This window comes from Platichthys flesus, chromosome 21 (genome assembly GCF_949316205.1).
Source record: "Platichthys flesus chromosome 21, fPlaFle2.1, whole genome shotgun sequence".
In the NCBI taxonomy this organism is placed as follows: domain Eukaryota; kingdom Metazoa; phylum Chordata; class Actinopteri; order Pleuronectiformes; family Pleuronectidae; genus Platichthys; species Platichthys flesus.
The window spans coordinates 527,455-544,511 of record NC_084965.1 but is presented as its reverse complement, the minus strand read 5'-3'; the positions used below and the strand labels follow the sequence as shown (position 1 = coordinate 544,511).

At 48.5% G+C, this 17,057-nt stretch overlaps 1 protein-coding gene across 1 annotated transcript in view; it reads right to left on the bottom strand.

Moving 5' to 3' along the window:
* Window positions 1–16,086, bottom strand: part of dnah5l (dynein, axonemal, heavy chain 5 like) — a 39,226-nt gene extending 23,140 nt beyond the window's left edge. Inside the window, exons 1-31 of the mRNA XM_062379122.1 lie at window positions 16,011–16,086; window positions 15,825–15,932; window positions 15,535–15,635; window positions 15,048–15,236; window positions 14,887–14,961; window positions 14,549–14,638; window positions 13,971–14,042; window positions 13,565–13,666; window positions 13,067–13,235; window positions 12,786–12,951; window positions 12,495–12,588; window positions 12,049–12,147; window positions 11,195–11,376; window positions 10,239–10,358; window positions 10,010–10,115; window positions 9,714–9,809; window positions 9,370–9,465; window positions 9,058–9,231; window positions 8,494–8,583; window positions 8,259–8,414; window positions 8,032–8,171; window positions 7,514–7,665; window positions 7,184–7,391; window positions 6,280–6,367; window positions 6,046–6,169; window positions 5,785–5,960; window positions 5,590–5,682; window positions 5,409–5,512; window positions 5,071–5,167; window positions 3,924–4,004; window positions 91–345 (exon numbers count right to left, since the gene is read on the bottom strand). Of these exons, the coding sequence (XP_062235106.1) occupies window positions 91–345; window positions 3,924–4,004; window positions 5,071–5,167; window positions 5,409–5,512; window positions 5,590–5,682; window positions 5,785–5,960; window positions 6,046–6,169; window positions 6,280–6,367; window positions 7,184–7,391; window positions 7,514–7,665; window positions 8,032–8,171; window positions 8,259–8,414; window positions 8,494–8,583; window positions 9,058–9,231; window positions 9,370–9,465; window positions 9,714–9,809; window positions 10,010–10,115; window positions 10,239–10,358; window positions 11,195–11,376; window positions 12,049–12,147; window positions 12,495–12,588; window positions 12,786–12,951; window positions 13,067–13,235; window positions 13,565–13,666; window positions 13,971–14,042; window positions 14,549–14,638; window positions 14,887–14,961; window positions 15,048–15,236; window positions 15,535–15,635; window positions 15,825–15,932; window positions 16,011–16,086 (3,879 nt within the window). The remainder of the gene's footprint in view (window positions 1–90; window positions 346–3,923; window positions 4,005–5,070; window positions 5,168–5,408; window positions 5,513–5,589; window positions 5,683–5,784; window positions 5,961–6,045; window positions 6,170–6,279; window positions 6,368–7,183; window positions 7,392–7,513; window positions 7,666–8,031; window positions 8,172–8,258; window positions 8,415–8,493; window positions 8,584–9,057; window positions 9,232–9,369; window positions 9,466–9,713; window positions 9,810–10,009; window positions 10,116–10,238; window positions 10,359–11,194; window positions 11,377–12,048; window positions 12,148–12,494; window positions 12,589–12,785; window positions 12,952–13,066; window positions 13,236–13,564; window positions 13,667–13,970; window positions 14,043–14,548; window positions 14,639–14,886; window positions 14,962–15,047; window positions 15,237–15,534; window positions 15,636–15,824; window positions 15,933–16,010) is intronic.
* Between the last annotated feature and the right edge of the window lie 971 nt (window positions 16,087–17,057).

Below are 17,057 nucleotides of genomic sequence, written 5' to 3'. Positions count from 1 at the left end.
TTACGTGATGTCAGCTGATCGAGGACTAAGTCTCCTCACGTCTTCTACCATCACTGACAAGACCTCCTCAGGTCATCTCTACCAGCTGACCTCTCTGAGCGCTGACATGGCTCCTCGGACGTCCTCCAGGTCTGTGATTGGACGCTGCAGACTCTTCGTCATCCCGTCCACAAACGTGAAGATGGCGTCCATGTCGGCGGACGCCCGGCGGTTGAGCGCAGCCCCGAAGGCTTGTTTCCACAGTCCACACTCCTGCGTCAGGGCCAGCTTCAGCTCGTCGGTGTCGAACATGATGGAACCAATCGTACGAAACAGAGGGAGCTCCGAAATCTGCACCTCCAGCTTCTGCAGCAATGCATCATGGGAGAACAGAGAGTCAACTGTGTGTTTTACCTACTGACTGTGCATAAAGACGGACGCCATGACGGCGCCCAAAAGAGAAATCAAATCATTTCTGGTGGCTGCTGCAGTATAAGATCCCTCCTCCTCCTTGTTAGCAGATGGGACATGGACCAAACTAAAACATCTGAGGAAATGTTAAATCAGAATCAGAATCAGAATCAGAATTCTTTTTATTGCCTTGTATATTTTCACATACAGGAAATTGCCTTGGTGTGGTTGGTGCACTTTACAAACAACAATATAAAAACAACAATAAAGAGCAATATAAACATCAATATAAAAAACAACAATATCGAAAAAATAATATATACAGTAAATGTGTTGTGTTCGGTTTTAAGGTGCAAAGATTGGTGGTAGTGCCAATAATGTAGTGTTATAAATTATGTGCGAGGGTGGGGGGGGGGGGGGTCAGCAGAGTCAGTGTGATGGGGGGGGCTTGTTTGTGAGCCCCACTGCCATGGGGAAAAAACTGTTCAGGTGACGCGAGGTTTTAGTCCTGACGGCCCGGAACCTTTTCCCAGATGGAAGTCTCTGGAACAGGTGGTGACCGGGATGGGAAGGATCAGCGATGATCTTGCCTGCTCTCTTTCTGGTCCTGGAGTGGAACAGGTCTAGGAGAGCCGGCAGGTCACAGCCGATGACCTTCTCAGCTGACCGAATGATCCGCTGCAGTCTGCCCTTGTCCTTGGCAGTGGAGGCAGCGAACCAAACGGTGATGGATGAGGTGAGGATGGACTCAATGATGGCTGTGTAGAACTCAACCATCACTTTCCGCGGCATGCTGAATTTCCTCAGTTGCCGCAGGAAGAACATCCTCTGCTGGGCCTTCTTGGTGATGGAGGTGATGTTCTCCGTCCACCTCAGGTCCTGTGCTATGATCGTCCCCAGGAATCTGAATGACTCCACTGTTTTAACTGGGGAGTCGCACATGGTGAGGGGGGCGGTTTGGGCTGGGCTCCTCCTGAAGTCTGCCACCATCTCTACAGTTTTTGAAGCGTTCAGCTCCAGGTGGTTCTGGCTGCACCAGGAAGCCAGGCTGTTAACTTCCTCTCTGTAGGCGGCCTCGTCCCCATTGGAAATTAATCCAATAAGGGTGGTGTCGTCGGCAAACTTCAGGAGTTTGACAGAGGGATGGCTGGAGGTGCAGTTGTTGGTGTAGAGGGAGAAGAGGAGAGGAGAGAGCACACAACCTTGAGGGGCTCCAGTGCTGATGGTCCGGGTGTCAGAGACAAGCTTCCCCAGCCTCACGCGCTGCTTCCTGTCGGTCAGGAAGTTGGTGATCCACCTGCAGGTGGGGTCAGGCACGCTCAGCTGGGTCAGCTTGTCCCGGAGAAGAGCTGGAGAGATGGTGTTGAATGCGGAGCTGAAGTCCACAAACAAGATCCTGGCGTAGGTGCTGGGGGAGTCGAGGTGCTGGAGGATGAAGTGGAGTCCCATGTTGACTGCATCGTCTACGGACCTGTTGGCTCTGTAGGCAAACTGCAGCGGGTCGAGGAGGTGGTTGGTTATAGTTTTGAGGTGGGTCAGCACGAGTCGCTCGAAGGTCTTCATTACTACAGAGGTCAGGGCGACTGGTCTGTAGTCATTAAGGCCTGTGATCCTCTGCTTCTTGGGAACGGGGATGATGGTGGATGTTTTCAGGCAGGCGGGTACAACACATTCAGCCAGTGAGGTGTTGAAAATGTCCGTGAACAATGGAGAAAGCTGATCCGCACAGTGCCTCAGTGTAGAGGGGGAGACAGCGTCTGGTCCAGCTGCCTTGCGGGGGTTCAGTTTCTTCAGGAGCTTATTTACATCTCTCTCCTGAATTGAGAGAGGTGTGAAGGGGGGGATGGAGGTGATGGGGCAGTCTGGGGCCATTTTGTGGGGGGGGCTAGTGTCTTTGTCCAGGCTGGGGAGAAGAGGTGTGATAGATGCGGGGGGGGTTTGAGAGGGTCTATCGAATCTACAATAAAAGTCATTCAGATCGTTGGCAAGTCTCAAGTCTTCCACAGAGTGGGGGGATTTGGTCTTGCAGCCAGTGATCACACGAAGGCCCTTCCAGACAGACGAGGAGTCGTTGGCTGCAAACTGTTGTTCCAGCTTCTTTGAATACAGTCGTTTGGCCTCCTTAATCTCCTTGCCAAACGAGTATTTAATTAGTCTGAACCTATCCATGTCCCCACTCTTGAAGGCCACCTCTTTCTCCAAACGAAGCTGTTTGAGTTTTGCTGTGAACCAGGGCTTGTCGTTGTTATAACTCACCCTGGTGCGTGTTGGAATACATCGGTCTTCACAGAAGCTGATGTAGGACGTCACAGCATCTGTATATTCGTCCAGGCTGTAAGTGGCAGTTCTAAAAATGTCCCAGTCTGTGTTTTCAAGGCAGTCACGCAGCTCCTCCACAGCTTCTCTGCTGCTCCAGTTCTTTGATCTCAGCACAGCAGGTTTAGAAATCTTGAGTTTCTGTCTGTAAGCCGGGATCAGGTGAATGAGAGCGTGGTCGGACAGACCCAGGGCAGCGCGGGAGACTGCATGATAAGCCTTGCTGATGGTGCTGTAGCAGTGATCCAGGGTGTTCTCCCCCCTGGTCGGGCATTTTATTAACTGTTTATATTTTGGGAGCTCCTGAGATAAGTTCCCCTTATTAAAGTCCCCAAGGACAATAACGGGGGAATATGTGTTCTCTCTCCTTCTCTCCACTCCCAGTATCTGCTCAGCGAGTTGTCGTTGAGCCTCGCGCACGTCAGCTTGCGGGGGGATGTAGACTCCAGCCAGGATGAAAGAGGTGAATTCCCGGGGAGAGTAGAACGGTCTGCAGGTGATGAAAAAAGTTTCCAGGTCCGGAGAACAGGACTGTAAAATGACTTTCACGTCGCTGCACCAGCCCTGGTTTATATAAAAACAAATCCCTCCGCCTTTTGCCTTGCGTGAGAGGATCGGGTCGCGGTCCGCGCGTAACAGCTGAAAGCCGGTCAGCTGTGCGGCGGAGTCCGGTGTGGCTTCGGTCAGCCACGATTCAGTAAAACAGAATACAGAAGAGAGGGAGAAGTCTCTATTTGTCCGGATGAGAAGGCGCAGTTCGTCCATCTTATTGCACAGCGAGCGGACATTAGAGAGGAGAATGCACGGGAGTGATGAGCGAAATCCTCTCTCCCTGAAGCGCACCAGAGCCCCAGCGCGCTTTCCTCTCCGTCTCCGCCTCAGTCTCGCTGCGTGGCCGAGGAGCACCGCACCTTTGACCAGTAAATCAACTAAATCCACGGAAGATGCGAGAAAGTTGGGACATAAATCAGATGGTGTTGTGTCCCTGATGTTAAGAAGCTCGTCCATCGTGAAAGTAATCCGAGTTGGGTCGCAATTAACAGAATTAAATACTAAAAACAAACACAGCAGTGCGCACCAACACACCGTGGCAGCCGTTCGTGGCGCCATCTTGGGTCAACACAAATGTAAACGACTCCATGATCACTTAACATTAACATGAGTGAAAGTAGTGATGAAGAGGTGAAGTGATGAAGATGAAGAGGTGTCGGACTCACAGAGTAGAAGCAGATCTGAGAACTGAACTCTGTGAGCGACGGCTCCGATTTCAGGAAGATCTGCACCTGCTCCTCTGGCTCCTGAAAACAGAAGAGAGCTTCAACGTGGAGCAACAGAGCAGTGTGGCATGATGGGAGTTGTAGTCTTCATCAGGGACAGAGTGGGATGATGGGAGTTGTGGTCTTCATCAGGGACAGTGTGGGATGATGGGAGTTGTAGTCTTCATCAGGGACAGTGTGGGATGATGGGAGTTGTGGTCTTCATCAGGGACAGTGTGGGATGATGGGAGTTGTAGTCTTCATCAGGGACAGTGTGGGATGATGGGAGTTGTAGTCTTCATCAGGGACAGTGTGGCATGATGGAGTTGTAGTCTTCATCAGGGACAGAGTGGGATGATGGGAGTTGTAGTCTTCATCAGGGACAGTGTGGGATGATGGAGTTGTAGTCTTCATCAGGGACAGTGTGGGATGATGGGAGTTGTAGTCTTCATCAGGGACAGTGTGGGATGATGGAGTTGTGGTCTTCATCAGGGACAGAGTGGGATGATGGGAGTTGTAGTCTTCATCAGGGACAGTGTGGGATGATGGAGTTGTAGTCTTCATCAGGGACAGTGTGGGATGATGGGAGTTGTAGTCTTCATCAGGGACAGTGTGGCATGATGGAGTTGTAGTCTTCATCAGGGACAGAGTGGGATGATGGGAGTTGTAGTCTTCATCAGGGACAGTGTGGGATGATGGAGTTGTAGTCTTCATCAGGGACAGTGTGGGATGATGGGAGTTGTAGTCTTCATCAGGGACAGTGTGGGATGATGGAGTTGTGGTCTTCATCAGGGACAGAGTGGGATGATGGGAGTTGTAGTCTTCATCAGGGACAGTGTGGGACGATGGAGTTGTAGTCTTCATCAGGGAGAGAGTGGGATGATGGGAGTTGTAGTCTTCATCAGGGACTGTGTGGGATGATGGAGTTGTCCACTAACGTCTGCTAAGCTTGTTTCAAGCACTGACACAAAGAGGATAAGACGCCACCAACAGGCGACTGCATTGAAAGTTTAAAATAATTCACCTTACTACAGAGATAACCGTCCTGATGATTAGAGACGAGTTATTAAAGTGACAGATGAAGCTTTATGGACGTGGACACACAGACCTGGTTCCACAGAGCGGAGAAGTGAGCCAGGTCGTTCAGGGTCTCAGCAGCCGGACTCCTCAGAGACGACACCTCGGAGCTGAGCTGCATCACCAGTCTGCAAAACACACACAGAAACATGAGGGCTCATAAGGGTGAAGCCAAATCCTCTCCATCGGCCCCTGGTGGATGGGTGCAGTACAGGTCAATATGCCTCCTCCATGTTAGCAGATGGAAGGAAGTAAAGACGTGTCTCTGATCTTTATTTACAGTCTTCATTAATGATTTGTAATGAATCACAGAGGTTTTAGTTTCTAGTTTTGGTTCATTACGTTGAACTCAAGTGAATCAGGACTGACTTGGTGACGTCTTTGTGTTCGGCCAGCTGTCGGTCCAGAGGCCGGAGCACCGGCGGCTTCACCGTGACGTCGTCTCCAGCTTCGCGAAGCGCCGCCTGCTCCACCTGCACGATACAGAGAGAGAGAGTAACGCTGGGATGTGATTGGTTGGCACTGACAGGTGTGTGAGGCGAGCGTCTACCTGCTGCTGTCTGTACTGCAGGTGAGAGAACGTCCACAGAGGAATGTCTCTGGTCACAGACAACACCAGGTTCACCAGATTATTCACTGTGGTCTGAAACACACGGGAAACTCAAACCATTAAACCAGTTCAGTGTCGAGGTTCCACAGGGTGAAGAGTCGACTTCAGAGGTCAGAGGTCACAGAACAGACGGACCTGAATGTCGTCCAGACTGGGTCGGAGGACGATGTTGGGGATGGCGAGCTGGATGGAGGCTCTGAGGAGAGGAGGAGGAGCCGGGTGGCTGCTGGAGGAGGAAGAGGAGGAGGAGGACGACTGGTATTTAAGGACATGGAGTCTCCTCCTCAGGGCGTCCAGAGATGATTTGGTGGCTGGAAAGAAAAGACAAATAAGAACGTAGAGATTTTTTTGTCTGTATGTTCATCTTCATGATGCCATGGAGGAAAGGAGTCTGACCTTTGACCAGAGCTTCAGTGCTGCGATGACAGATCTGACCAATCAGGTTGTAGAAACGACAAGGAAGACATGACTGACAGCGAGTCTTCTGTTTGGAGTCTGGGTGGAGACACTGGAAAGATCCCTGAGGAGGAGGAGGAGAAGGAGGAGGAGGAGGAGGAGGAGGAGGAGAAGGGTGAGAGGAGAGGTGTATTGTTTTTTTTTACTCTTTAACCTTATGTGTGTGTGTGTTACCTCCAGATTAACAGTCTCTGTCGGCTTCATCTTCTTCTTCACCTCCTCAATCAGCTCAAACACATATTTCTCCACCTGCTGACTCTGCCTGTCTCACACACACACACACACACACACACACACACAATAATTATAATAATTATATTTATAATAATACATTTTATGTAGGGGCGCCTTTCATGACACTCAAGGTCTTACATGTGAAATAATAGTAAAATAAAACAGACTCACAACAATAAAACAGATAAAAACATGAGGACAACAACACACAACAACAGACAAATAAAAGAAGAAGTAAACACTAAAGAATTATTCTGAATACGTCAATCTGAAGAGTTGAGTTTCACTGATGGCTTGTGAGAGAGAGTTCCAGAGACGGGGGGGGGGGGGGGGGGGGGGGCTGCACAGCTGAAGGCTCTTGAGCCCATGGAAGACAGCCGGGCAGGAGGTGTGGTGAGGAGCATGGAGGAGGACGAGAGGAGACTATGGGTGGGTGTGTAGTTGAGGAGGAGGTGCCATGTTGTGGAGAGCCTTGAAGGTGAAGCTGTATTTGATAGGGAGCCAGTGCTGTTGTTGCAGGACAGTGGAGATGTGTTCACTGGGTGGGCTTTGGGTTCTGGTCAGCGCTGTTTTGGACCAGTTGGAGTTTATGGAGGAGTTTAAAGAGGAGTTTATGGAGTTTATGGAGGAGTTTATAGAGGAGTTTATGGAGTTTATGGAGGAGTTTATAGAGGAGTTTATGGAGTTTATGGAGGAGTTTATAGAGGGGTTTATGGAGTTTATAGAGGTGTTTATAGAGGAGTTTATAGAGGAGTTTATAGAGGAGTTTGAGGAGTTTCTCAGACCTGATTTTCACACAGACTGGGACATAACCATTAAAACCAAACCATTTGTGCAGCCTTACCAGTTCAGAGTGACGGCAGCAGCTCGGACTGAGGCGTCTGTCTGCAGCAGGAGGTGTTGAGGTGAGACGGGGGAGTCTTCAGGCAGGACCAGCAGGCTGCAGGAGGACACGGCCTGAAGCAGCCGATCCACACGACACTCCAACAGATCTGTGGCGGCTTTAGAAACCTGCTCCAGCTCCTCCAGGGCCACATACACACTCTGTATGACTGAACACAGGCAGGAACATCCTGGTTCAATCACGTGTCACCGTGTGTTTCACAGCGAACATCTCAACATCATCTAGGTTTATCACATCACAACACAGAGCAGCAGATCTGTTCCTGCTCACATGCGTCGGTGTTGAGAGCGGTCCAGGACAGTGTGGTGAGTCCGGGGGAGAGCGCCGCCTCCACCCGGCCGATGAAGGGCTGCATCAGAGGGAAGAGAGGAGCCGGGATCCTGTCAAGGACCGAGCGGTAGTCCAGAAGCAGCTCCTGCAGCCTGGAACAGATCAGAGCGTCCAACACTACGATCAGGAAACTACAAGCTACACGAGTTCAAACCAAGACAAGACGAGTCGAGCACAGACCAGAGGAACGTGAGATGTGAAGAGTTGTTGAGGAAAGTCTGATCAAACATGTCGAGTGAAACATTCACTAAACTCATTTCAGTTTAAGTCATTTAGAATAAAAAACACAATTACTGCCCTAGAATTGTGTGTCTCCATTAACCAGACTCATTGGTCACTGTGACCTTGAACTTTGACCTCACTGAAATCTGATCAGTTCATCCATGAGTCAAAGGAAACGTTTGAAGCTCTTGAGTTCCTCAAACCGTACAAACTCAAATAGGAACGTTTGTTCTCACTGGTTGTGAAGAGCTTTGATTTCCGATTCTCTGGACGTCATCTTCACGAGGACCTTTGGCACAAACACCCTGAGTTTGGTCATCCAGCGAAACTCCTGCAGAACCTCCAGCACCACCGGGTCCAGGTTCACCGAGACCTCCTGAAACACATACATCCTTATATACACACACTGATCCTCTTTATATACAGCTGCTGACCGGTCACTGTTTTCAGTCATCAGTTATACCTTGCAGTTTTGATGTCGGACCAGCAGGGCGGCGCTGAGGCAGTGCGGTGCCCTCTCTGCAGTCTGAACCCAGCCCTGCAGCTGCACCTCCTCGTACTGCAGCAGCATGAGCGCCATCTTGTTGTAGCTGTGGATCACTTTGCTCATCTCTGGTCCCTGGGAGAGAGACAGGGTCACTGAGGTCAATCAGGTCAGAGACACCGACCTGATTGGTCTGAAATATCAAAGGCGGTACCTTCAGGATGTTCAGCTTCTTCTTCAGGATCAACATGGGGGATTCAATCCTCCGGAACAGGTGACGACACCACAGCACCCGGCCTGCCGCCTGAGAGAGAGACAGGGGATGTTACTGACATCCCACGACTGGTGGACAGAGCGACAGGTGGGTAGAGGGACAGGTGGGTAGAGGGACAGGTGGGTAGAGGAACAGGTGGACAGAGGCGCATGTGGGCAGATGGACAGGTAGGAAGAGCGAAAGGGAAGGCAGGGCAACAGGTGGACAGAGGGACATGCGGGTAGAGGGACAGGTGGGCATAGGGACAGGTGATGTTACTGACATCCCAGGACAGGTGGAAAGAGCGACAGGTGGGCAGAACGACAGGTGGGCAGAACGACAGGTGGACAGAGAGACAGGTAAGCAGAGGGACAGGTGGGCAGAGGGACAGGTGGACAGAGAAACAGATAAGCAGAGGGACAGGTGAATAGAGCGACAGGTGGGCAGAACGACAGGTGGACAGAGAGACAGGTGGGCAGAACGACAGGTGGACAGAGAGACAGGTAAGCAGAGGGACAGGTGTACCGGAGGCAGGTTGCGTCCGATGGTCGGTCTCTCTCTCTGTCTCTCGAACGTCCTCCTCAGCAGCTCCAGCTCTCGGCTGTAAAACTGCAGCAGCTGCAGATAATGAAGCTTCAGATCCAGAGGAGAAGCAGGAAGAGACTCAAACACAACCAGTAGATCGAGCATCTGCTCTGTCTGAAACACACACAGAGAGACATACACACAGATAGACACACACAGAGAGACACACACAGAAAGACACACAGACGTACACAATGGATTAACATGATCACACACACACAGATAGACACACTCAGTAGATATTGAACCTACAGTGAGAGACTGATGGAACCAGAAGTCGAGCAGAGACTGAAGAGACTGGAACAAACTCTGAACTTGCAGCTGGAAGTCTGTGTAGTCACTGTCAAACTGACCCACACACAAACACACACACACACACACACACACACACACACACACACACACACAGCACACACAATGAAACAAGTAAAGTACTGTTGCTAAAGACTTGACAACCTCACTTAAATACTCTGATTAGTGTGTGTGTGTGTGTGTGTGTGTGTGTGTGTGTGTGTGTTAGGAGACTGTTGAAGTTGGGAACTGCCTGATGTTCTGCTCTGAATCTGTGTGAATCATCTTGTAATTCCAGAGCTCACCTCCAGGTTGCGGTGGTCCAGGAAGTCATAGGTCTTGGACTCAGTTATGCAGACGATGCTCTGGTATTGAACATAAATCTTCTCAACACCCTCCACCTGAAACACCCATAAGTTTCACATCAGGACATATAGGATATTTAAATGTATATATATGTATATATATACATACATTTATATATTTATATATATATATATATATATATATATATATATATAAATTTATATATTTATATATATATATAAATTTATATATTTATATATATATATATATAAATATATAAATTCCTTGGAATGACCTTCATGTTTTGCAGAGCGGTCAGACTCTCCAGCGTAGACGCCATGTCAGCAATCTTCTCAAGACGTTTGCAGAAAGCATCAAACTTCCCAAAGATGTAGTTTTCACTGAAGGAGAAGAAACAAGAAGACATGATGTTGAGAGACAAGGAGACACTGAGACACTGAAACACTGAGACAATGAGACAATGAGAGACTGAGACAACGACAAAATGAGGACGGGGATAATACCTGAGGTCAAACTGTCTCATCTCAGGATTTTCTCTCAGCTTATCTCTGACTGAGTGGAAACTCCTCTGGTACTGAACCTTCAGATGACAGCACTCAGAGATACGCTGCAACAGCACTGACCTGACACACAAACACACACACACACAAACAAACACACAAACACACACACACACAAGCAAACACTTTTTAAACAAAATATCTGAAGATCTGAGCAGAATTCAGACGTCAAAGGTCACTGGCTGTAGGACCTCTACCTGCTCTATGATTGTAGGACCTCTACCTGCTCTATGATTGTAGGACCTCTACCTGCTCTATGGCTGTAGGACCTCTACCTGCTGTATGACTGTAGAACCTCTACCTGCTCTATGCCTATAGGACCTCTACCTGCTGTATGACTGTAGGACCTCTACCTGCTCTATGCCTGTAGGACCTCTACCTGCTGTATGACTGTAGAACCTCTACCTGCTCTGTGACTGTAGGACCTCTACCTGCTCTATGCCTGTAGGACCTCTACCTGCTGTATGACTGTAGAACCTCTACCTGCTCTATGCCTGTAGGACCTCTACCTGCTCTGTGACTGTAGGACCTCTACCGGCTCTGTGACTGTAGGACCTCTACCGGCTCTGTGACTGTAGGACCTCTACCTGCTCTATGCCTATAGGACCTCTACCTGCTGTATGGCTGTAGGACCTCTACTGGCACTATGCCTATAGGACCTCTACCGGCTCTGTGACTGTAGGACCTCTACTGGCACTATGATTGTAGGACCTCTACCTGCTGTATGCCTGTAGGACCTCTACCGGCTCTGTGACTGTAGGACCTCTACCTGCTCTATGCCTATAGGACCTCTACCTGCTGTATGGCTGTAGGACCTCTACTGGCACTATGCCTATAGGACCTCTACCGGCTCTGTGACTGTAGGACCTCTACCGGCTCTGTGACTGTAGGACCTCTACCTGCTCTGGCCCCAGATGTGGCTGACGCTCTGCAGCAGGAAGCTCCTACAGGACGACATCATCTGGTTTGTGACCTTCAGCAGCAGAGACGTCATCTTCTCTGAGCTGTTGTAGAACTGAGAGAAGGTGAGAATCATCCTGATGCTCATCATCAGCCCGGGGAGGTGCTCCAGCAAACCAGTCTGTGAGGGGAGAGACACACAACACACAGCAGGCACACAAATCACACATCACACAACACACATCAGTATGGAATCAGAAATACTTTATTGATCCAAAGGGGGAATTGTGGTTGTTACAATAGCTCCCTGCAGAATATAAGAATACAAAGATTAAAATATATATCTAAAAACATGTGCGTTCTGTACATTGAGTATTTAGTGTAAGCATGGATATGTTAGATATTGGTGGATTTGTAATGAGTCCCGTGTTGTGAGTCAGAGGGAGGAGTTGTGTAGTTGGACGGCCTCAGACAGGAAGGACTTTGTCTCTTGTTTTTGATTCAAACATTTCACAGCGGCTGTGGCTGAGGGGTAGAGCGGTCGTCCTCCAACCTAAAGGTCGGCAGTTCGAACCCCAGTCTGACCCATCTGCATGCCGAAGTGTCCTTGGGCAATATGCTGAATGCCGAATGCCCCCCCCCCCTTTAGAATATCAAAGTGCTGCGAATAGATGCACTGTATGAATGTGTGTGAATGTAAAACTGAACTGTAAAGAGCTTTGAGTCATCAAGACTAGAAAAGAGATTTATAAATACAAAACCATTTACATAAAGTTCATTCTATTATTATATTTATTCATTCATTTATTTATATTCTATTATATTTCACTTCTTAATATTCTATTATTTTTACCGGAGTGCATTTCCTCAGAGGCATAAAGAACTTGTTCAGGGTGTTCAGGTACTTCACGTTGTCTTTGGCCTCGTTAGACACCACAGTGATGTCTCTGTCCTGAAACACAGAGACAGACAGTGAGACAGACAGACAGACAGACAGTGAGAGAGACAGTGAGACAGACAGACAGACAGACAGTGAGACAGACAGACAGACAGACAGTGAGACAGACAGACAGACAGACAGACAGTGAGAGAGACAGTGAGACAGACAGACAGTGAGACAGACAGACAGACAGTGAGAGAGACAGACAGTGAGACAGACAGACAGACAGACAGTGAGACAGACAGACAGACAGACAGTGAGAGAGACAGTGAGACAGACAGTGAGAGAGACAGACAGTGAGAGAGACAGACAGACTGACAGTGAGACAGACAGACAGTGAGAGAGACAGACAGACTGACCAGCTCTCTCCAGACTCGTATCGCTCGGGACCTGGCGACCTGCAGAACTCCCAGAGTCCTTTTCACCTGAGGACTCTTCAACTCCTCCATCAGACTGACACATTCACATTCACATTCACACACACACACACACACACACACACACACACACAACTGGATTAGAGATGAAACCAGACTGAGATAAAAGAAGTTAAACTCAAATTTTAAATCTAAACAAAATGAAAGGGGACAAAGTGAGTCACACTTCAGATGAGATCAGATCGTTGTTCCACACGTTGTTGTGACCTTCACCTGTTGAAGGTCACCAGGCGTCTCTTCCAGTGCTCCAGCTCCGCCGAGGGGCCGACGTCATCCGCCTCCTTCCTCATCTGCTCGCTCTCCGTCAGCACCTGCTTGATCTGATTGGTCCACACCGAGACCACGCCCTCCAGACGCTCCACCAGCTCGCTGTTATTGGCTGAAAGCAAAAGCGCAAATTGTTTCTTAAACCAGGTTTTTTGGTTAAAATGTCGAACACGTTGTTGTACGATGTAGATTTATAAACAGAGAGAAGAGGAGGTGGTCCCTCCTACCTGCAGAGGTGTAGTCCGCCGGGAGCCTCAGCTGCTCGATGGCGTCAGGGAGGTCAACCGGCTTCAGCTGGAACTTTCTCTCCACGTTGAGTCTGGCCGAGTTCAGATTACTGACAAACTGATCCACAGACGACTGGAAGGTCTGGACGTCGGGACAGGAAGCTCCCGTCTGCACGGAGTCAGAGGGTCACACACATAACCACCGGGACATGAACACGTGAACAGACCAGATAGGAACCACGTGTGTTTGATGCTCATGTTCGATGTCGTCTATCGAAAGTCTTTAGACACTGGATATAGAGATGTTTCTGTTTACTTATGATAATAATAATAATAATGTCATTCATGATAAGGATGAAAAGAAAACATCAGACCAAACAGTTTTTAACTTGATGCATGATCAGAAGAGAAAAGAAGATCCTGCTCCTGTGAGAACATGAGGTTCTGCTCATGTTCCTCTGATGGACATCGAGTTGGATGTGTCCCTCAGGTTCATACCTGCTGGGACCTGAGAGCCGGGACCAGGACGTCCAGCAGCAGAGTCTCCACGCTGTGCAGGAAGCTGCCGGCGCTGCCGTCCAACAGGCCGAGGGTCACCTCCTGCAGGCGGAGCAGAGATCAGGTCATGGGACATTTACCTGGGACCCTGGTCTTAGAGGGACCCGGAGAACAGCTGATTCACAGCAAGGACCAGGTTCATGAAAACCTCCTTCAGGTCTGTGACCAGCTCTGTACAGGACACTGTGACTTCACCCTGAACAAGTCGTCCTCATTCAAATGTTTGGACAAAACATTTAACTTCTGTCATGACTAGTGTGTTTCTTGTGTGTGTGTGTGTGTGTGTGGGGGGGGGGGGGGGGTAAGGTCCATTGAGACGCTCCTGAACGCACCACGACGGACTGACCTGCTGTATGTTGGCGGTGGTTAGGGCCTTGTCTGTGGTTCTCAGGAAGAACAGACACTTCCCCAGTAAAGGCTGAAAAACACAGAGAGCCTGAGGTTAGTTTCAGTTTGTGGTCAAAAGACAGAAACTTTTATTTTCACGTCAGTCGACAGATTTCAATCAAGACCAAGAGCAACAACGAGGACCCAGAGCTTCACAGACACGTTCAGAACTCTGGAGTCTCTTCAGATCACAACAGTCACATGACCTCAAACTTCCAGCACTTGATTCATTATCAGCATTTAGCCTTTAGCACATGTCCCCAGATGTCCACCTGTGGTCATGTGATATGAATGAAGGTATTTGGCGTCACCGTGGAAACACCAACACAGTAATTATCTGTTAGACGGGGGGGGGGGGGGGGGGGAGCTTTGTTCTGAAACTAAACTCTGATCTGCATCACAAGCTGCAACCATGACAACCATTATCATGAGGAATTGATAACATATTCAACCATGAAAAGTTTGGCTTCCTGATTTTACTTTTAGATTTCATATTCCTAAACCAAAGTGTTCTGAGCTGCTGGTGGTCACTTGTACCTCAGAGTTTGCGGTGGTGAGGAAGAGTTTCCTCTGAGCGACGGCCGAGGACAACACGTCCACAGAGGACGACTGAGTGGACGACAGGTTCTGGAGGAAGAACACAGAAGAGAGGGATTCAAAAGAATAAAGATATAAAGAGTCAGCAACAGATGATGAAGCAAAGGGTCTGATCAGAAACTGAGGTGGACAGCGTGGACTGAGGTTGAACTGTAGGGCGCTCTCTAGTGGAGACTCGGGGTAAACCCACATCCCCACAGCAGAAAATGATGGAAGAAAAAGAAGTGATGAGATAGAAGCAGATTTCAGAAGAGCGTGGACGTCATGAGGACATTTACCTGCTTCATGTCCTGATAGAAGAAAATCAGCTTCTTGGATCCATTTGCAGTGAAGAAGTCATCGATTAGAGGGAACTGGAAGAATCAGACATGAATGATTCACACGTCAAACACTGATCGGTTCCTGGTTCCTCTTGTCAAAGAACCGACTGTGACGTTACCTTGTCGTCAGAGACAACAGCGTCCTCCACCTCCGTCTCGCTCAGTGTCCCAGCGTCTGCCAGCCGGCTGATCAAGTACTTGTGTCGGGCGTCCAGCGTCCCTCTTCTCTCCTCCTTAATGGCTCTCGCTTGTTTTGCAATCTCTCTCCTCACCTCATTGGACAGCAGCGCCGTCCTTGTCCCCGACACCTGGACAGAAAATAGATTAATATTGTAAGGCTGCATAGAGGAGGTCCTGAAGCTCTCAGTTATCTCTGTGGTTGGTCTCCTCCACATCCACCAGGCTCTGTAGCTGCTACATGCTAAGCTATGTTCACAGATGTTCACAGATGTTGATCAGAGCAGAACAGTGAACAGAGGAACTCATGTTAACACCAGCAACTGTTTTCATGTTTGAAAAAAATATTCTGGCACAAAATGCTTAATTATGCCTCATTACTGCAGCCATACACCAGGGGGCGATAGAGATGATTTGACAAACACTCACTGAGGTGGCGGCAGTCAGGGGCGGAGCAGCTGCTGGAGGAGACATGTTGATGGCTCTGGGATTCTGACCTCCGATTCGCCGGTGTCCTCTGCCAATCACATCTGGGGGTTTGAGAAACAAGTCACACCCTCACATCTGTGTTCATTGCTGTTTTATTTAATAGATATCTTTATTTTATCATTTGACAAACAGGCTGCTATGCTCTAAAATAATGAATGTTCTTATAATCATTATCAGAAGTTGCAGGAGAAGTGGAGGTGAGTGAGTATTGGCCTTCTTGTTGTGTGCACCTCTGTGGAGAAGAAGCTGAGGAGGCCTGAGTTTGGTCAAAGCTGTGTCTGCTCCTCCTCCTTCCTCCTTCTCTTCCTCTTCCTCTCCACCAGGGCCGTCCACATTCTCCAGCCCGGGATGGAGGTTCAGTTCTGGGGCAGGCTGGTCTCCAGGTCGCCCCCCGGCCTGGAGCTCTAAGGAGCCGTTCAGTCCAGGATCAGATCTGTCGGCCGGGGGGGCATAGGATGTCGGATCCTTCTGTGAGAACTCTTCATCGTCCATCTGAGAGTGGACACATGACCTGGTTTCACTCTTGGGTCTTTAACCTTTTCTTCCACTCTTACTTTTCAAGTGATGATTTTTTTCCTGTTACTTTTATTTGTCCTCTTTGTTAATAAAGTTATTATGAAGATGCTATGACACATGTATTTGATCCTCATGTTTTATTTAAGTAGATTTATTTTCACAACATTTACAAACACATATCTCTAATTTCAATTTCAAAAAGCATTACGTTAGATGTTCACATTGTTTTTATATTTTTGAAAGTAATTAGTAACGATAAGGAAAGGGTCCATTGATCCAATCAGAGTTAGTTAAACCTTGAGCAGAGATATATTGTGTTTAACTTTACTCAAATATTGGATAAAACCTCCACAACTGTTAAAGGTTCAGTGCGTAGAATGTAGTGACATCTGGTGGTGAAGGTGAAGTGCCCCCCCCCCCCCCCCCCCCCCCAAACATGAAGGAGAACCTGTGGAAGCTTCAGTTGTCATAGGAACTCAAAAAGTTAGTTTGTCCAGTCTGAGCTTCTGTAGAGAACATGCCTGCTCCTGATGTCAATTATAAAGTATGTAAATATAAATGTCTCATTCTCAAGTAAAGAAAACAACCATTTGTACAATTCAGAAAACATCTCTAGTTCCTAACAACGGATCCTTTCACCGGAACTTTTCACATTCACATTTAAATCTAAAAAACAAGAACAATATCAACATTTAAATCTAAAAAACAAGAACAATATCAACCAATCAGGGAGACTTTAGATGATGACTCACCACGAAAAGACGTCTGAAACCGAGACAACCTGAGCTGCCCGAGTGCCTTTGAGCTACAGAGTGAGCGGCTGCAGAATGAGATGAAAGTTGATTGAGTGGGTGATGTGTCTGTTTGTGCTGAGTGAGTGTCAGGGAAACAGAGAGAGAGAGAGAAAGGAGAGAGAGAGAGAGAAGACAGAGAGAGAGAGAGAGAGA